The sequence below is a fragment of the Myxine glutinosa genome, chromosome 7, assembly GCF_964187855.1.
Source record: "Myxine glutinosa chromosome 7, kmMyxGlut1.1, whole genome shotgun sequence".
In the NCBI taxonomy this organism is placed as follows: domain Eukaryota; kingdom Metazoa; phylum Chordata; class Myxini; order Myxiniformes; family Myxinidae; genus Myxine; species Myxine glutinosa.
In genome coordinates, this window is record NC_136267.1 from 5269326 (window position 1) to 5290674 (window position 21349).

At 43.9% G+C, this 21349-nt stretch overlaps 1 protein-coding gene across 4 annotated transcripts in view; it reads right to left on the minus strand.

Moving 5' to 3' along the window:
* Positions 1–21349, minus strand: part of LOC137412114 (E3 ubiquitin-protein ligase HECW2) — a 318934-nt gene that overhangs the window by 187245 nt on the left and 110340 nt on the right. For all 4 annotated transcript variants that reach the window (XM_078781247.1, XM_078781243.1, XM_078781246.1 and 1 more), the window contains 7 exons: positions 12534–12676; positions 11393–11493; positions 9739–11240; positions 9385–9580; positions 9193–9297; positions 8340–8499; positions 4292–4401 (listed from right to left, as the gene is read on the minus strand). In XM_078781247.1, the coding sequence (XP_078637373.1) occupies positions 4292–4401; positions 8340–8499; positions 9193–9297; positions 9385–9580; positions 9739–11240; positions 11393–11493; positions 12534–12676 (2317 nt within the window). The remainder of the gene's footprint in view (positions 1–4291; positions 4402–8339; positions 8500–9192; positions 9298–9384; positions 9581–9738; positions 11241–11392; positions 11494–12533; positions 12677–21349) is intronic.

Sequence of the window (21349 nt, forward strand, 5' to 3'; positions counted from 1 at the left end):
CGGAAAGCATGGATGGACTGAAGGAAAAGATGAACAAGTGGAAGGAATGTATGGAGACAAAAGGTCTGAAGGTGAATATAGGAAAGACGAAGGTGATGGCAAGTGGTAAAGCATGTGGTGAGGTGGAAAGAACTGGGAAGTGGCCATGTGCTGTGTGCAGGAAGGGTGTCGGAGTGAACTCCATTCAATGTACAATGTGCGCTGAGTGGGTTCATCAAAAATGTAGCGGTCTGATAGGGTCATTAACCAGTGTGGCAGCTACATTGAAATGTAAGGTGTGCACAGACGGAGCTGCAGATGGAGGAAATGTTGAGTTGGATCTTGGAGACGGCGTGAAGCTGGAAGGTGTGAAAACATTTTTCTACCTCGGAGACATGCTGAATGGAGAAGGTGGATCAGACTCGGCAACGGTTGCTAGAGTGAGATGTGCATGGAAGAAGTTTCGGGAACTGAGTGGCGTGCTGACGAGGAGGGGAGTGTCGTTGAAGCTGAAGGGAAAGGTGTATGCTGCATGTTTGAGAAGTGTTATGATTTATGGGAGCGAGACATGGGTCATGAATGTAGAGCAGCAACGAAGGCTGGAAAGGGTGGAAATGCGAATGGTTCGGTGGATGTGCGGAGTATCGTTGAGAGAGAGGAAGACAAATGATGAATTGCGAAAGATGATGGGAATAGAGCCTGTGATTGATGCTGTGAAGAGAAACAGGTTGAGATGGTTTGGTCATGTGTTGAGGAAGCATGAAAGTGACTGGTTCAGAAGAGTGATGGAAATGAACGTAGAAGGAAGTAGAGGACGGGGAAGACCGAGAAAGACTTGGCTAAAGATGGTGGAAGAAGAAATGCGGGCAAGGGGGTTAAACAAGGAGAGATGCAGAAAATAGGGCAAAATGGAGAAGATCGTCATGGGGACCGCAAGGCTAAGCCCCGCTCTAGCAGGGAAAATGGCCTTAAAATGCATGTTGTTGTTGTTGTTGTTGTTGTTGTTATGGATGGAATCGGACAAAATTTGGTGTAGGGGTTGGGTTTGTCACAAGGAAGATTTGATTAAATTTTGCTGAAGATCCAAACCCGGATACGAGAAAATTTTTTAAAGTGATTGTTCACCATTGAGAGATGGGGCTAAAACCGATATACTATACAGCATGATATTTCAAAAAGTTGTGGACGAGTTATGACAAAACTAAGTGGACGAGTTGTTTAGGTGACAAAAACAATCCGAATAGCTTTTGGTTCCATTCCAGATGTGGCCTATCATTAGACATTAGCCTGGTGGAGGTTTGCACTCTTCCGAATGCCGTTCCAGTGTTTTAATCGATTTGTGAAGCAGCCTCGCTCAGATTCAAGTTTATTCCCTGCAAAGGGGCATGGTCTCCTTGGTGTTTCAGTTTGCGATGGAAGAATATGTGCAATGTTAATGTTTATATTTGTGATGAAATGCTGAAAGTTTACAAACTCGACCTCTGTAAAACCATTTTTTATGGAACTGTAAGCGATTAAAGGTACAATTAACGAGCGCTTTAACTTCCATCAGTTTACGACATCGTTTTAACGTCGTTGGAAAATCGGAGACATCAGTTTAAGTCGTCGATCTGTCTTATGTCGTTGACAAAATAGTTTATTATCATTTGGAAATTGCTTGAGCACTCACTAAGTTGTGTTAACGTGCACCGTTTGGTCCTGCAGGAGCACTAGACGAGAGCCTGAAGGGTTCTGGGCCTTCTCCCTTCTGGCAAAAGCAAACCACGTGATCAGGAACCTCCTCGAATCACGGTTTCTCAGCGGCAGATTCACCAACGCCCAACCACGTGACCCACGAAACAACGAGGTAACCTCAACCCCTGATCTGGTTTTTATTTTTATTGGTTTCTCAGATGTAATTAAGTGGATCACTCCCTATTGGATGATCAGCTGGTCACTTCTGTCTTTTCGTCTCCATAACCCCACCACTCACCTCCCCTCCTACCTCCCCTCACTCAAGCCACCTCAGCCTCCACCGCCACCCCCCACCCCCTCATGTAAATGTGAGCAAATATAACCTATGTAAATATTTATGTACCTATTAAGTATCTTATTTTTGGTTCATGAGTTATCAAGTGACCACTATATTCGTCATGTGAGTGCGTCTGTCTGTGTGTCTGTCTGTCTGTCCGCAGCATAACTACCCGATGATATCATCCGGTCTTGATGAAACTTGGGTGGGAGGTTGATATCATGATCTAGTTGTGTCCTGCCTAGAGTGGGCGTATTACGCCCATTGTGGGCGGAGCCACGCCCGAAAAAGATGTCTTATTAGGGGGTAATCGAGTTCAAGCTATATCTTCTCTGAGGGGTTTGGTGGAATCTGACAGGGGTTTCGGTATTTGGTTAGGCCAATGTCACGTGTCTAACCCCACGGAGCTCGATTTTTCATTTTCGCCCCAAGGTCAAGGTCACGAGGTCACAAAATTTAGAAAAGTCGATTTTTGATGGTTTTATTACATTGTTCGCTTCCTGATAGGGTGAAATGTCGTACATGATCTTATATTATCACATACATCATGAAATACAAGTTTTCAACAAATTTCAGAATCCTCAACCTTTGACCTTTGAAGGTCACAAAGGTCAAAGTTTCAAAGTTGTCGGAATTGAACCGAATTTTCGGTATTGTGTAGCTAACTAACTTCATAACTGATTATACATTATTTTCTGTCCCATTTCAAGGTCAGTAACCTTCGTTTTGACATATCTGGGCCTGGCCTGTCCGGGCCTGTTTCGGTTATAGTCCGTCCTTTGTCATTGAATACCGCTCGCTCGTGAACCATCGTCGTCTCCTGACTTGTATTGTTTTATGTTTTATATGTAATTGTTATTTGTGTGTAAATATATCTTGTACTTTGCTCTATTATTAGTATTATTCTTTCTCATTAAATTGCATGTCACGGTGTGACTTGAAATCATCAATTTTCATCCAATTGACCTGAAATTTAAATTTACCATTTGAGTTTTGTCATCAAATTTTCAACAAAGCTGCATTATGATAATATGGAGAAGACAAATTATTAATTTGGTCAAAAGGTCAAAGGTCAGCATCACATAAAATTGTCAATTTTCATTCGATTTACCTGAAATTTTAAGAATTTGCATATTGGGTCACAGAATTGGTTCACTAATCAAAAGGTAGGAGCCTATTGTTTTTGTTTTGTTTTTAGACCAAAAGGTCAAAGGTCAAGGTTGCATAAATAGTCAATTTTCTTTCAATTGACCTGAGATTTTAAGAATTTTGATATTGGGTCACAGAAAATTGGTTCACCAATCAAAACCTAGAAGCTGATTATTTTTTTTAGATCAAACGGTCAAAGGTCAACGCTGCATAAAATCATCAATTTTCATTTTGTATTTTTAAAAAAAATAGTTTTTGTTATTTTGAGCATGCGGAAGAAGACAAAGACGTCTGAATACAAATAGGCGTGGACGGATTTTGCATTTTCAGATGCTTTCTAGTTTATAATTGGAAGCAAGTTTACTGGTCTGTAATTGAGTGGATCTATTTTTGTGGACACGGACGGGAGTGATGTTTGCTGACTTCCATGGAGAGAGGAGGCAGCACAAGGAGGACAGACTGACTAGAGCAGACAAAGGGGAAGCAAGAACAGTACAGTAGGATCTGAAAACATGGGCACTAATGCCATCTAGGCTCATCATTGAGGCATGGTGGCTGCAAAGAACATCCTCTACCTTCTCAGGTGAGGACACAGAGTCCAGTAGACAGTGGGCATGCCAGGGCAAGATGGGGAAAGAGCAGGATGGGTTGTGTACATGAAATTTGGAGACAAAGACAGAATTTAGACATTCTGCCTTATCTCAGGCAGAGGTTGCAGTACAACCTTTTGAAGTGAGCGACGGGATTAAAGGGGAGCATACACCAGAGATGGACTTGACAAGGCACCACCATGACTTGGAGGAGGAGACTGATTGGAGAGTTCATCCTAAGATTGGGAAGACGATGTTTTCTGGCTTGCCTCAGGATGGACACACTTGTTGCAAGCCTTACAGAATGAATGAAAGTTACCCTCTGTGAGGTTAGTTTTCCATGTTAGGAAAGCAAGTTGCTTGACTGCAACCGCCTCACTACAGGATTCAGCGCAACAGCACCGAGTGTACGAAATGTGCCAAGTATTCCCATTGTTCTTTTTAGAAATAGAGTTTTATTCCCACAATTAAATTTAATTCACATAATCGTAAAATAAATGATGTGTTCAAGTCTCCATTCACACTTTGGTTAAGATTATTAAAGGAGAAATTCATTTGTTACCAGGATGCAAAGCCACGCCTTCAGCATCATCTGGCGTCCCTTCAACGATTCCAGCAGGGGCAGATTCCTCTGGTCGTTCGCTTGTGATTGTGCGTCGGACACTCTGGTACCTACATCACATGCAAGAGGTAGAAGCACATACACATACATTTACGAACAAGTGTCATGGCGCCACCTACCAAACATTCAAAACGTTCCACAAATAAGATACAATGCTCCGATTATTCGTTACTTTTTAAGGGGTTGGGGAAGGAGGTGGGGGAAACTGCTTTCTGACACTCATTAGTTGGTAGCTGGACCTTCCAATGTGGATGTCAGTGGCCTATACTACTTGGCAGGTCAGGATCGGCGCTGTCGATCAGTCGGGTCTGGCACCCGTGGTACGCCGACGACAATGCATCAAGGACGGGAAAGGAACCACAAGTCCTCACAGACAGAGACGTTGAAACCCGATTCACTATGGACGCCTCTAGACAGAGGTACACAAGGCTCTTAAACCGATTTTGGTGAACTTTGCAAGCATCCCCAACACGGTGTCATTTTGGGACAAACTGTCGGTCCTTACATCGTCTCACTGGTTCAGTGGGCCTGACTGCGTGCATGTGGGCCCTTAAGCAGGTGTTAGTTTCTTTGTTGTACTAAGTTGTGTAAATAACAATTGCATTTTCTGTCTGCCTTCCCATCCAGGATTATGTGCCGTGTGTATCATGTTCAATTAAATTATGAACTTACACTATGTGTCTGTTTCATGCCAACTCTCTTGCATTTAACGATTCAGTTATTTGAAATTTATTGGGGGAACTAAACTGATTAGGCATGGCACAGTTTAATATACGGTGCAGGCACGGCACAATCCCTTTGTTTTGATAAGAACACATGTGAGAACAGTGGCACATTGCCCAAATATAGCCTTAAGCCGGCTATCTGCAGATATTAATTCCCGGCATGTAAAGTTCCAATATTTAATCGCTTGTAGTTATTGGTGGAAGTTGGAAACACGACAAAGCATAAAAGTATATATTTTTCATATTCCCACCTTATGATACTTTTACGTTGGAGAGGGTACGTATTAGGTAGATGTTAAGTTAGCCTGGTCCATGCGTTTGAGTAGCTTCGAACATTTTTCTGTAAATCAGGGACCCATGAGAAGAAGTTGTTGTCCTGTGCTTCTGTATACCGTGAAGGGGGGGCAGAGTTGACATCGACATGAGGTAAGAAAGCTTAATTTGCTTTTGTCCCGTCTGTGAACCAGGTGAGGGGGGAGGTGGGGTGATTTTGATCCGGTACTGGAATCCTTCAAAAGAAAATCTCACCTGGCCCAACATTGTGCGCGAATGTGTGAATGAGTGGATCCTGGTGTCACCATAGGTTATTTTATTCTGTACGAGCAAAGGTACCAAGTATTGCCCAGCAATGCCAGATCCCTCCACCCACCCCGATCTTCCCACCTCCCTCTTCCCACCCCATCCCCATATCCCAATCCGCCCCCCGCCCCCTCAGACTGCTACCCCACCTCTTCCCCTCCCCCCTCCCTCCTCTCCCCATCCTCATCCCACCCCTTTCCCTGCCTCCTCCCACCCCACCCACACTCCCTCCAGACTCTGGCACCACACCTTCCTCTCCCCCACTCCACCCAATCCCCTACCTTCTCCCACACTACCCAATCCCCTACCTTCTCCCACACCACCCAGACTGCTTCCCTGCTTCCAGAATCCCACCCCCATCCCTTTTCCTCCCTCCTCCCCATCCCATCCCATCCCTTCCATTCCCTCCTCTCCACCGCATCCCTTCCCCTCCCTTCTCCCACAAATACATTTTTGTAGCGTGTATATTAAAGTGGATGTGAACTTAATAACTTAGAAAAAAAGAAATAATAATAATAATAAAAATCTCTGGGGAATTTCCCCGGCCAACTAATTAATTACGCATGAAGGCATTTCACGACCAAGCTGATTTTCTTCACCTCTAATGTTTATTTACTACACATTATATGTGAATTACATGTCCATCAGTTTATTGTAAGCCTTGTAGTGTCGGTTGAAAACCATAAGTTTTATTTATTTATTAAGGATTTCACTGTTTCCTTGCATCTGCATTATGAGGAAGGGATCACTGCAGCAATCGCTCCCAAAAAAACACGCATCACCTCGTTTCCTCTGTACGATCCGGTACCGGATGTACCTTTGTTTCCAAAACGTACCTGTAATCAAAATGTACCTTTGTTTCCTCAAAACGGTACCTTCATTTAATGATTACAAGGCGCGTTGTTCAGTCTTCAAATGTGCACCAGAGGCCTGTGTGCTCTGTTCCAAAGCAAGGCGTTTTTGAGCAAGCTGAAACAAAGGTTAAGATCGCTGCAGATAGATTAGGAGAGCGGGCTGACCAAGGAGAAGCCTGTTTTTGTTTTAATTAACTAAGGCCGTTAATTATGTTCAAAACGGGTATTTTCATTTACCCAAACACCGGGTTATAATTCAAGCACTACCTTGGAGTTCCCGTGGTATGCATGCAAAGTTTCGGGCCACTAGGTTTCATGGTTTTGGAGTTATGGAGGAGACGCCACACGCGCACACGCACACAAAGGTGGATACACCGAGACCTGGGAGGGCTCCGCTCCATCTGTTGAAAACCGCATTTGGAGATAACAACCATCGACACACACGCACACAATACACGTACACACACATTTGTTAGTATTGAAGATTAAGAGTTTCATTATATTTACTTATTTCTTTTATTTAGGTAGGTTTTATTTACTTATTTCTGTGCATTTGCTTTGTGTTTGTCGGCCTTTCGTCGTGGGATTCTCCATATTTGGTGTCCTGTGCCTTATTTAAATAAACCTGTTATTCCACAAGAACACTTGTCGTGCAGCGGTCCGCCATTGCCAACCTCATGCACAAGAAACTGTTTTGGCTCGGCTATGGTAAACCCCTGGAGGAGGTTGAAATTGTAATGCGCTTGCTTCAAGAGACCGGCGGAAGAAGCATTTCCAACCGGTGGTCACATGTGACCATTGCGATGGGGCCCCTCGTGGGATTCGGCCTATCCTCGGGAAACAATTGATCCCCGGCATGGTGGTTCAGCATTACCAGAACTGTCGACACAACAGATCTTTTGGTGTGTCTTGCACAACTGAACGTATCTCATTTGAAGAGCTTCTTCACCACTGAACACATCTTCAGCAAAAGGTAATGCAAGGGCTTGCATATCGATTCAGAGTGCTGGTGATAACACTACATTTCACGAAAGGCACTTTGGGGTCTAATGTGCCACTGTCCTGAAATGTTGGTGGCCCTCCCTCACCGTGAACCTATATTTCCATGAACCTAGATTTTGCACTTACACAAAAGAAAGCCACCTACCTAAATCAAGCCAAGGTTGTGCTCATTGGCAAGTTCAAATCCCACCTGTCCTTGTTCACAACCTTGTTTAACCCTGGATGTTTCAACTGTTTGTCAGAATAACAACAAACTACCCCTGAACTGGTGATTCCTAAATAGTGAAACACCTGTCCTTGGGTGGCTTCATTGACAATGTGACCGGACACTACAATTCTGTAGCTCTGGATTGTTTTTGTGGTTTGCTTGTGGAAGAAACAAGAATTTGTGGCAAAAGTGGCCAAAGAGCATTCCTGTTTCGATGAACGACAGTCCATATAAGGAATTGACCTGTTGATGTTCCCGTCTGACCCGATGCATCGTGAGACATGGGAGCAGAGCTCAAATTCCACATGCTACATGTGCCAGCACTTTGTCTTTTAGTGTTCTTGTACTTCATGTCAAAGTACAATGAAGTCTACCAATATCTTTGCCCTGCATATGATTTCAGTACAAATTACTCCTGAGATCAATGTAAAAGATCAGAGTAATTTGTACTTAAAGAACAAAAAATTGAAAATAAATCATTAAATACAAAAACCCACAAAATATCAATTTATCTGCCAAACCTAAGCGGGTTACATGTTCAATGGCATATTCAAATCCAATGAGCACATCTTAGGAACCAAAATTACATCTTCTCGGTGGGTACCCTGGTGGGCGCATACCTTCGGTTGAGCTGTTCCATTTGCTGAACCGCGTGGATCGAGCTGGAGCGCTGAAGCAGCTGGGGGGATGCGGCAGCTTCCGGCTGCTGCCATGTCGTCATGCGATTGATATGATCCACGTAAAATATCCGCCCGTGGCTGTCGATTCGTGCCTCCCAATCTACAGGAGGAAAACGCCACCAATAAATCAATAACAACGTGACAAACGTTACAATGAGAGACTAATGTACATTCGCTTCTTAAGCATCCCAACAATGGCATATGCATTATGAGGATGCCTGAACACAACACATGGTTTCTGTGCATTGGTTTCTGACCAAGCTAACTATTCCACTTATTAACTACATACTTACCTCACGTTGGTTGTTATCTTCATGAGGGTTTCAGAAGGTGGAACGTAGACCTCCCAGGTCTCAAAGTATTCGTGTTTGTGTGTGTGTGTGTGTGTGTGTGTGTGTGTGTGTGTGTGTGTGTGTGTGTGTGTGTGTGTGTGAGAGAATCTGAGCACGGTGTGTGTGTGTATGTATGTATGTGTGTGTGTATGTATATGTGTATGTATATGTGTATGTATATGTGTATGTATATGTGTATGTATGTGTGTGTGTGTGTGTGTGTGCGTGCGTGCGTGCGTGCGTGTGTGTAAGTTGTTGTTCTTGGCTGCTATCTACACACGTGGGTGGGTTTCGGGAGATGGAACGGAGACGGAGACCTACCAGCTCTCAAAGTATCCATCTCCCTTTTTCAAAGTATCTACCACACTCACCAGTATGTTGCCCCATGTGACTCAATACTACCTCAAACACTGAAAACATTTTTACGGAGGTATATACATTACGTGCAGAAGTAAACTCACTGGCGGGCAGTGGTTCATCGATTCTCTGATAGCGACTCATATCCTGCCGAATGGACGGCAGCTGGCATAAAGGGGGATGTTCTGCACCATGTTCAGCTTGTCCAACTGCAAAAGAGAATTTCTCCATCAGATGAGGAAGAGCACATACTAACAAATGGGGGGAAGACCAATGCAATAAGTAAACCCTCGCACCTTCAGATGGTCCCGCTGCACCGTTTGCCTCCTGTTGTGCATCCTCGGTGCCAAGGATTGGGCTTTCCTCATTGACTTGTATGCTCCGACGGCGTTGCCACACCATATTACCATTACCAGCACAGTCAGGTTCCTCTCCACGTCCATCTGCCTCGCCACGCTCGATGCTGCTCACAACCTCTAAATCCCTCGTCGGCTGGCAGCGCAGCAATAACACACCTGTTACTTTTCAACCCACTGGTTCATTCTATTAACATTTCCAAAATCTTCGTAAGAACATGAACCCATAGGGATCCACATAACCATCCCATTTTGAGGCCGCAAAGTACAGCCTACAAAACAGCAAGATCTCACCTCAGTTCCTCTGAGCTCCGAACAAGGTTGTTCCTCTGGAAGAAATTCCCGCATAGATTCAAAGGCACAGCTTCCTTCGTCCTCATCCTGCGATGAGAAAATGGTCATCTCCGAGAATCGAGTGCTGTCGAAGGAAGAGAAGCGCGTGGCGCCGCTCTCCGCCGATGAGAACCGGGTGGCACGGCCTGGCGTGCGAGGGACTTCATAGTCACTGCTATCTCCATCAAACCGTAAACCAACATCACTGCCAAATGGCATTCTCTCATTGATTGGTGACGGCTCAGTTATCGCTGAAAGAACTTCCTGCTCATTGTGTGTCATCCTGCCAGGGTCCTGAGCCTCAATCACAAATTCGTTGCCCCGCTGCACCGAAGGATTCCAGTTCCACCCACCCTGTGTTCCGGGTCCTCTCCTCGGAATTTCCTCAGAATCCCCAACCGTGCTAGTTACAGACCAAAGCTCGTTCGGCGATCCAATTGTCGAGCTAGTCTTTCCCTCCACCTGATCTTGATGATATACCACCCTTTGGTCAATCGATTCTGCTCCTGGAGGATTATCCGGTCTTGTGTCTTCCCCGATGGATCTTACAACACCCTCACTCGCATTCAAACTGACAATGTCATCACAAATCCCTGAATCATTCGCCTCATGGTGAAAATTCTGTATCATTTCCCTGTCAACCATGTTCCCATTCCGATCAGTTCCATCAGGGGTCTCAGCTCGTGCATTATCATTGCTTACTCCTGTCACAAAACAAGCACTGGTCCTCCAAACACCACCACTTCTTTCTTCACCAGTACCAGGTGTACGGCTACATATAGAATCTTCATTACACAAGGCTTCTAGCCTAGTCGGGCCCACATCCACAGTATTTTCACTATCACTTGGAAATCGCGTGGATGGCAAACTGTGCAAAAGCCGGTGCAACGAAACGTAGTGTGTACGGGGTGTTTCTGGAAGCTCAGATTCTGCTGCTACAGCATTCTCCAGGTCTCCAGCAACGATCAAACCTGGTATCGCAGTTATCCATTGACCTTCTACCGGGTTCTCTTCGACCAGCGAATGAGTGATCGGAAGTGTAGCTTCACCAACAGGCGACGCTTGGCCTTCCCCATCCAAGTCAATGTACAAGATGCTGTTTAACCTGTTGGTTGTTGGAAAGCTGCTACTGAGACCTACGGGCACAGCTGGACTGACCGGTTTCCGCACGGCCCCATTATTAGCAGCACTTGTCATTTGATAAGGAATCCGTTCAGCTGCTGTTCTGTCAGCTATAGCATCCAAGTAATCATTTAACGAGCCATGCCTCATCGCCGCGTCATTCACATTGCTGTTTGCAGCTCCATTACCTCTTTCTTCTCCTGCTACGTCTCCATTTGTCTGTGGCACAGTTTCTCCAGGCTGCACCTGCTCATCATCATCATCATCATCGGAGGGGCTAGTCACATCCCCGTTGAATGCAGAGGCCATGAGGTAAGCTTCCGTCGTATCAGGGGAAAGATCTAACAAATAGAAACACCAAAGGAAGTTCTCCTAACATGTATCCTATGTTTTGCTTGTTTTTAATCATACTGTAGCCTCAGCAAGACAATTTACCATATACAAATACAAGGGTGCAAGGCTGGATCTCAACAGGCACAGTATCAGTCATTACCTGCATTGATAGATGAAGTCATTTCAAAGCGAAACTGTAGTTGGCCGCTCACGTGATCTGTGGGAAGTCTTCGCGAAAGGTTGTAACTCAAAAGTTGATCTCTAAATGTCAAACAATGAAAACAAATGTGCAAATGTAGATACATTCAGCTACGTACTGCCCAATGACATGATTTCCCGTTATGACTGCTGTTTGTGTCCAAGGGTAAAAATCCAACAGTGAATTGCCAAAAAGGGAAAGTTATGCACTTTTATTGTTATTCCAATTAAATATGTTGCATCATATCAACTCATGTGTAACTCTTTAATGAGCTTCAACACTGAAGTGAAGAGCTCAAAGCATAACCAAGGCCTAAAGTATACGATGATATAATGGCACACACACGTCATTAATCAGCCATCTCAACACTTGGTATCTCGTGCAAATGTATATTGTGCTCGGTCGTTAGCGAGTTAATACTTCTTTCCACACCATCGACAACAAATATGTCAGGAAAGATGTGGCGGAGGATAACCAATTAGCTTGGTAACATCCAGCACACAATCATGTACGTTTCAATCACCTCATGGGTATTGAATGTCTCTCAAAACATCACGTAAAGCGAGGCATATGTGATGAGTAAATTATTACATACAGTACTCAGGTATGGCCATTTCAATACGGCTAATTTACATCAATCAGGTGTTCCAAAGATTTGTGACTGCAGCGTTTCCATAGGATTCATTGTGCACCACAAATTGGAAAATGCCTACATTTACGTGTTCCTCCCATTACTTTCAACTCGATGAACCAACCTCAGGTTATCCAAGTTTACTTTCATTTCAAAATGGAATACCACACCAGTACCAAAGCTCGATCAATAAGAATAGTTGCTAATTGCAGCTTAGGAACAGAAGTCTGTACTGGCAGCAAAATATAATAAAAACACGAGAATAAAATGGCTAAAGTCATCTTGCCGTAAAAGATCACAAAACACTGACGTTCTGGGCCAAGACCTTCATCGGTTCTGGGAAGACCTGAAACGTCAGCGCTTTGTGATCTTTTATGATGGATGACTCAAACCATTTTGTCGTGTTTTGATCAATAAGCAATCCCAAATGCAGACGTTTTACAAATCCCATGAACCAAAGGCTTGGCTCACCCAATGGCGTTCCGTTCCAGGAGGCGCTGCACCGGGATGGAAAGCTTTCCCAGGAAGCGGCGGATTATTGGGCGACTTTTGGCAAATTTGTCTTTCACTTCTATATCCAGCATGTCTGTCGGAAGCGCCAGGAAGCTGCGCATCTGCAAAAGCACCGAATGCATTTGGTTTCTTAAGCCAACACAGTCAGCGAGCTGGAGAGGATGCGTACTGTGGGAGAACGATAAAGATACAGGAGGAGCCGAAGCAAATGGTGACAGTGCTTTTGGAAACTATGAGAGTGTGGTTCCACGAGGCCAGTGTTTCCCAACTTTTTTCGCTGTGTGGCCCAACTGGCTTTTGACCTGACATGTAATGTCCCAGTGGGGATCATAGCAATTTTTTGAAACCAAAGAAATGTCAATAAGAACCACAACTTAATTCAATTTAGACTTTTAGAGTATTTAATAGAACAATATTTCTCATTTGAACAATTTATTTGTGAAATGAATTAATGAGTGAAGTAAAGCAAATTTATTTGTGACAAAGGGTCTTGGGAGAAATTTTTAGAACATAACATCAAGAAAATCAATTGAAAAGGCAAATGAACACTTCAGACTTCAAGGCTTTTCCATAAAAAACAAATATTTATTTTAAATTAAGAAATGAAACTCTATTAACACATTGCAATAATAACCAGGAAAAATATATATATATTTGAAAACTCATCTCCAGGGTGCTTTGCTTGTGGGTTTTAACACAAAACATTGCAGTATCTGCCAATTGAAAAAAAAGTCAAACCAGTTTAACCTAAAGCTACTTTAATGAGAGATGTTCTCCTGAATTTTCTGCACCAGTTTCCAAATCCTAGGTTCTGTTGTAGAAAGCGCACATCTAAGATCTGCCTCACATTCAAGGCGGTTCCGAGCCTTTGTTTTCAGCTGCACCAACGTTGAGAAGCCTGATTCACAAAGATAAGTTGTTGCAAAGGGCAGGAGTTTCCAAAGGCATTCCTTTGCAATGTTGGGGTAGCTTCCCATCATTTTTGGCCAAACTCAGAGATAGAGGAAGCTTCAAAGACATCTCTGCATACAGAATCATTTTGAAATTCGATCAGTTCATCTTGCAGGTCATCCTGGACGTCATTGACTTTAACAAGAAAATGATTCCTCATGAGCACCAGTCCTTCTCTCCCAATTTCTGGAAAGTACTGCAGAAATTCTTCTCGGAGACAGCTGAGGTGTGTCACAACATCCTTTGCTACGACAGGATCCAACGGCTCATTAAAAGTGACTTCTGAAAGAGATTCGAACATGGTAAAGTTCCCTTCCTCAGCCTTTCGTTTCCAGTTTTCAAGCTTCTGTATAAATGCACTGAGAGTGTCAATGAATTGAATGATAGTTGTTTCCTTTCCTTGCAGCTTTAGATTCAGTCTGTTCAGTTGATCAAAAATTATCCACAAGGTATGCGAGGCAAAAGACCCATAGCTTTTCATGGAAGGAAGCTTCACGTCTGTGCTTTTCTTCCATCTGTAGGAAACTCTGCATCTCTTCTCGGAGTTCAAACACTCGTGCCATAACATTTCCTTTTGATAGCCAACGCACCTTGGTGTAGTAAAGCAGGTTCTTATGCTCTGAATCCATTTCTGTGCACAATTGCTTGAACAGTCGGGAATTCAAAGCACTGCTTTTCACGTAGTTCACAATTTTGATGACTTGTTCAAGAACATCCTGAAGATGAGATGGAAGGGTTTTTGAAGCAAGAGCTTGCCGATGAATCAGACAATGAACAGAAATGATGCCTGGAGATAGATTTCGAACAAGCGCTTGGAAGCCACTTTTTGCTACTAGCATAGCTGTGGCGTGCCATCAGTGCACACTCCACAGAGATTGTGCCAGTTCAGTTCCTCATGGTCAAAGAACTCTGTTACTTTTTCCATCACATCCACAGCTCTGGTATTTCTTTCGAGAGAACGGCAGAATAAGAATTCTTCCTTGATGGAATCACCTTTCATATACCAAACGAAGGCAAGAAGCTGGTAACAGGATAAAACATCTGTGGATTCATCCAACTGAATTGAGAACAATTCAAATGCAGCGTCTTTGATTTCAGCAATCATCTGTTCTTTTATGTTGCCAGACAAGTCAGCAATCTTCCTTTGAACTGTATTATTTGACAGAGAAGTTTTGTTGAACTTTTTTTCAGCTTCTTCTCCAAGCAGAATCCTAACCATCTTCATAGGACATGGCTTGATCAGAGTCTCTCCGACTGTGTGAGGTTTCTTCTGTTGCGCAATGAGGAGGCTGACGGCATAAGAAGCCTTCGTAAGATGCTTGTTTTGCTGAAATAATGTTCCACTTTGATCCAAGCGCTGGTGCTTCACGATCTCTTCCATTCGCTTGAAGAAGTCCACATCCTTATGTTGATGATGTGGATGAATGAACTTTTTGGCGTTGGTAAAAGAGGTGGTTGGTGAATAGGCTTGTAAATAAGTTGGTGAAAGAGGAGGTTGGTGAATCAGCTGGTAAATAAGTTGATGAAAGAGGAGGTTGGTGAATCGGCTGGTAAATAAGTTGATGAAAGAGGAGGTTGGTGAATAGGCTGGTAAATAAGTTGGTGAAAGATGAGGTTGGTGAATAGACTGGTAAATACGTTGATGAAAGAGGAGGTTGGTGAATCGGCTGGTAAATAAGTTGATGAAAGAGGAGGTTGGTGAATATACTGGTAAATGACTCCACTCTCTGCCGCTCCATTCCTCTTCCCTCAGATCGGCAGTCTGCTGCCTCCTCACTCTCTGAAGACCTGGACAAAATCACAGACTGGTCAAACAAGTGGAACATGTCTTTCAATCCTGACAAATCTCACACTCTTACTATGTCTCTCCGAAAAGATCGACTGGACAACCCTCCCATCTACTTTCTCAACAATCCTCTCCAAGAAGTTCTGTCGCTCAAGATTTTGGGTCTCTCTATCTGCCATGATCTTTCTTGGGAAAACCAAATTTCCAAGCTGGCCTCCAAAGCCAGTCGCCGACTGGGCATCCTCCGTCGTGCGAAGTCCTTCCTCGGCACACCTGAGCTCCTCACCACATACAAGGCTTTCATCCGCAGCTCAATGGAATACTGTTCTCCCCTATGGGCCGGTGCTCCTGCCTCACACCTAGCTCGGCTTCACGCTGTTGAATCCAAAGCTTTCAGAATTATTGGAATCTCCCGCGATGAAGCTATCTCTGAGGGCCTTTCACTCACTCACCGCAGGCAGGTAGGTGGTCTTTCTGTCTTCTACCGACTCCTCTCCGGCCTTGCACCCCCAGCTCTCTCTGTGCTCTGTCCCCCAAATATTCCTACAGGTCGCACAAGATCTGCCAGCAACCCTCTGATGGTTAAACTGCCGAAATCTCGGCTCTCCGCTCACCTTCACTCTTTCATTCCTCTTTTCTCCCGCCTCTGGAACAAACTCCCTCACTCCCTTCAATCCCACTCCTCCCTCCAGGTCTTTAAAACAGCTGTTCACCACCATCTCTTATCTTCCCCCATCCAAAACCTTGATCTTTTCTACCCCCGCTAATTCACCCCAGATCCACCTTGTTTGAAATTCCAACTTCTTTCCTGGAAGTCCTGGCAGTGTCCATATGTTTTATACCTCTCCCACTGCCCCCTTCCCACGCCCCCCCCCCCCCAAAGCCCTCGCCCTCTCTCAGATCTCTCGATGTCTCCATGTCTCTCGGTCCCTGCTCTCAAATGTTGTGTTTGTGTCCTTCCCCCTCTCTCCCCATCTTGTCTACCGCTCCCTATGTTATATGTTTTATGTGTCGGTTTGTCTTTCTGTGTGATTAATGTTCGCTCTTTCACGAGCCTCGATCTTGTATACAACAAAAAAAAAAAAAAAAAAAAAAAATAAGATGGTAAAAGAGGAGGTTAGTGAATAGGCTGGTAAATAAGTTGGTAAAAGAGGAGGTTGGTGAATAGGTTGGTAAATAAGTTGATGAAAGAGGAGGTTGGTGAACAGGCCGGTAAATAAGTTGGTGAAAGCGGAGGTTGGTGAATAGGCTGGTAAATAAGTTGATGAAAGAGGAGGTTGGTGAATAGGCTGGTAAATAGGTTGGTGAAAGAGGAGGTTGGTGAATTGACTGGTAAATAGGTTGGTGAAAGAGGAGGTTGGTGAATTGACTGGTAAATAAGTTGGTGAAAGAGGAGGTTGGTGAATAGGCTGGTAAATAAGTTGGTGAAAGAGGAGGTTGGTGAATTGACTGGTAAATAAGTTGGTGAAAGAGGAGGTTGGTGAATAGGCTGGTAAATAAGTTGATGAAAGAGGAGGTTGGTGAATAGGCTGGTAAATAAGTTGGTGAAAGAGGAGGTTAGTGAATAGGCTGGTAAATAAGTTGGTGAAAGAGGAGGTTGGTGAATAGGCTGGTAAATAAGTTGATGAAAGAGGAGGTTGGTGAATAGGCTGGTAAATAAGTTGGTGAAAGAGGAGGTTGGTGAATAGGCTGGTAAATAAGTTGGTGAAAGAGGAGGTTGGTGAATCGGCTGGTAAATAAGTTGGTGAAAGAGGAGGTTGGTGAATAGGCTGGTAAATAAGTTGATGAAAGAGGAGGTTGGTGAATCGGCTGGTAAATAAGTTGATGAAAGAGGAGGTTGGTGAATCGGCTGGTAAATAAGTTGGTGAAAGAGGAGGTTGGTGAATAGGCTGGTAAATAAGTTGATGAAAGAGTAGGTTGGTGAATAGGCTGGTAAATAAGTTGATGAAAGAGGAGGTTGGTGAATCGGCTGGTAAATAAGTTGATGAAAGAGGAGGTTGGTGAATAGGCTGGTAAATAGGTTGGTGAAAGAGGAGGTTGGTGAATTGACTGGTAAATAGGTTGGTGAAAGAGGAGGTTGGTGAATTGACTGGTAAATAAGTTGGTGAAAGAGGAGGTTGGTGAATTGACTGGCAAATAAGTTGGTGAAAGAGGAGGTTGGTGAATAGGCTGGTAAATAAGTTGGTGAAAGAGGAGGTTGGTGAATTGACTGGCAAATAAGTTGGTGAAAGAGGAGGTTGGTGAATAGGCTGGTAAATAAGTTGATGAAAGAGTAGGTTGGTGAATAGGCTGGTAAATAAGTTGATGAAAGAGGAGGTTGGTGAATCGGCTGGTAAATAAGTTGATGAAAGAGGAGGTTGGTGAATAGGCTGGTAAATAGGTTGGTGAAAGAGGAGGTTGGTGAATTGACTGGTAAATAGGTTGGTGAAAGAGGAGGTTGGTGAATTGACTGGTAAATAAGTTGGTGAAAGAGGAGGTTGGTGAATTGACTGGCAAATAAGTTGGTGAAAGAGGAGGTTGGTGAATAGGCTGGTAAATAAGTTGGTGAAAGAGGAGGTTGGTGAATTGACTGGCAAATAAGTTGGTGAAAGAGGAGGTTGGTGAATAGGCTGGTAAATAAGTTGATGAAAGAGGAGGTTGGTGAATAGGCTGGTAAATAAGTTGGTGAAAGAGGAGGTTGGTGAATAGGCTGGGAAATAAGTTGGTGAAAGAGGAGGTTGGTGAATAGGCTGGTAAATAAGTTGATGAAAGAGGAGGTTGGTGAATCGGCTGGTAAATAAGTTGGTGAAAGAGGAGGTTGGTGAATAGGCTGGTAAATAAGTTGGTGAAAGAGGAGGTTGGTGAATCGGCTGGTAAATACGTTGATGAAAGAGGAGGTTGGTGAATATACTGGTAAATAAGTTGGTAAAAGAGGAGGTTAGTGAATAGGCTGGTAAATAAGTTGGTAAAAGAGGAGGTTGGTGAATAGGTTGGTAAATAAGTTGATGAAAGAGGAGGTTGGTGAACAGGCCGGTAAATAAGTTGGTGAAAGAGGAGGTTGGTGAATAGGCTGGTAAATAAGTTGATGAAAGAGGAGGTTGGTGAATAGGTTGGTAAATAAGTTGATGAAAGAGGAGGTTGGTGAATAGGCTGGTAAATAGGTTGGTGAAAGAGGAGGTTGGTGAATTGACTGGTAAATAAGTTGGTGAAAGAGGAGGTTGGTGAATAGGCTGGTAAATAAGTTGGTGAAAGAGGAGCTTGGTGAATAGACTGGTAAATAAGTTGGTGAAAGAGGAGGTTGGTGAATAGGCTGGTAAATAAGTTGGTGAAAGAGGAGGTTGGTGAATAGACTGGTAAATAAGTTGGTGAAAGAGGAGGTTGGTGAATAGGCTGGTAAATAAGTTGGTGAAAGAGGAGGTTGGTGAATAGACTGGTAAATAAGTTGGTGAAAGAGGAGGTTGGTGAATAGGTTGGTAAATAAGTTGATGAAAGAGGAGGTTGGTGAATAGACTGATAAATAAGTTGGTGAAAGAGGAGGTTGGTGAATAGGCTGGTAAATAAGTTGGTGAAAGAGGAGGTTAGTGAATCGGCTGGTAAATAAGTTGATGAAAGAGGAAGTTGGTGAATATACTGGTAAATAAGTTGGTAAAAGAGGAGGTTAGTGAATAGGCTGGTAAATAAGTTGGTAAAAGAGGAGGTTGGTGAATAGGTTGGTAAATAAGTTGATGAAAGAGGAGGTTGGTGAACAGGCCGGTAAATAAGTTGGTGAAAGAGGAGGTTGGTGAATAGGCTGGTAAATAAGTTGATGAAAGAGGAGGTTGGTGAATAGGTTGGTAAATAAGTTGATGAAAGAGGAGGTTGGTGAATAGGCTGGTAAATAGGTTGGTGAAAGAGGAGGTTGGTGAATTGACTGGTAAATAAGTTGGTGAAAGAGGAGGTTGGTGAATAGGCTGGTAAATAAGTTGGTGAAAGAGGAGCTTGGTGAATAGACTGGTAAATAAGTTGGTGAAAGAGGAGGTTGGTGAATAGGCTGGTAAATAAGTTGGTGAAAGAGGAGGTTGGTGAATAGACTGGTAAATAAGTTGGTGAAAGAGGAGGTTGGTGAATAGGCTGGTAAATAAGTTGGTGAAAGAGGAGGTTGGTGAATAGACTGGTAAATAAGTTGGTGAAAGAGGAGGTTGGTGAATAGGTTGGTAAATAAGTTGATGAAAGAGGAGGTTGGTGAATAGACTGATAAATAAGTTGGTGAAAGAGGAGGTTGGTGAATAGGCTGGTAAATAAGTTGGTGAAAGAGGAGGTTGGTGAATAGGTTGGTGAATAAGTTGGTAAACGAGGAGGTTGGTGAATAGACTGGTAAATAAGTTGGTAAACGAGGAGGTTGGTGAACAGGCTGGTAAATAAGTTGATGAAAGAGGAGGTTAGTGAATCGGCTGGTAAATAAGTTGATGAAAGAGGAAGTTGGTGAATCGGCTGGTAAATAAGTTGATGAAAGAGGAGGTTAGTGAATAGGCTGGTAAATAAGTTGGTGAAAGATGGGGTTGCTGAATGTTGTGGTATTTCCAGTTGCAATGTATGGAATGTGAGCGATGGAAAGTGAAAAATGAAAGAAATGAAGAAAATTGACAGTTTTGAAATGTGGTGTTGGAGATGAATGTTTAAGATTTCATGAACTGCAAGAAGAACAAACAAATCAGTGTTTGAAGAAATTAGATCACCATGTACATTAGACGTGCTGATGCAATACAGAAAGTGTCATACTTTGGACACATTGTGCATGCAGAAAACGAAAGTCTGGAGAAGTCAACCATGTTGGGTATGGTTCAGGGAAGAAGTGGAAGAAGCAGAGAGGCAGATCTTATATGTGCCTGATGGATTGAGTAAAGGCTGCAAACAAGCTTTCTTTGCCAGAGCTTTGGAAAGCAGTGCACGCTAGGGATGTTTGGAGAATTATGATCACGAATGTCACCAGAAGTCGGACACATTTTGATAAAACTCGATAACTCGATAAAATACATTTTTTTATCAGCATATATGCACTTCAGGAATAATAGTTTATTGAAATGAGACACAGGATGCCAAAAACTGGAGAATCCTGAGACGATAGAAGACCGATACAATGAATAAAGATAAATAAATACTACGACAGTCAATAACCCGAAATGCACCTAACATACAAACCATATAATAGCACCACATGCACTCTTCCAATCATACAAATGAGATAAACCAGGCAAGGTGTGGGAGGATATGAGTGGGCAGGACTCCAGTACAAGGCATAGGGAAGGATTGCAGGGCAAAGGTGGGCTCACTCCATACTGATGTCACCAACCTCGGAGAGGGTGAAAGAACTGCAGGGCAAATGTGGGCTCACTCCGTGCTGATGTCACCAACCTCGGAGAGGGTGCAAGGACTGAAGGGCAAGGTGGGTTCACTCCATACTGATGTCACCAACCTCGGAGAAGGTGCAAGGACTGCAGGGCAAAGGTGGGCTCACTCCGTACTGATGTCACCAACCTCGGAGAAGATGCAAGGACTGCAGGGCAAAGGTGGGTTCACTCTGTGCTGATGTCACCAACCTCGGAGAGGGGTGCAAGGACTGCAGGGCAAAGGTGGGTTCACTCCATACTGATGTCACCAACCTCGGAGAAGGTCCAAGGACTGCAGGGCAAACAAAGGTGGGTTCACTCCATACTGATGTCACCAACCTCGGAGAAGGTGCAAGGACTGCAGGGCAAACAAAGGTGGGTTCGCTCCATACTGATGTCAACAACCGAGGAGAAGATGCAAGGACTGCAGGCAAACAAAGGTGGGTTCACTCCATACTGATGTCACCAACCTCGGAGAAAGTGCAAGGACCGAAGGGCAAAGGTGGGCTCACTCTGTACTGATGTCACCAACCTCGGAGAAGGTGCAAGGACTGCAGGGCAAACAAAGGTGGGTTCACTCCATACTGACGTCACCAACCTAGGAGAAGGTGCAAGGACTGCAGAGCAAAGGTGGGCTCACTCTGTACTGATGTCACCAACCTCAGAGAGGGTGCAAGTACTGCAGGGCAAAG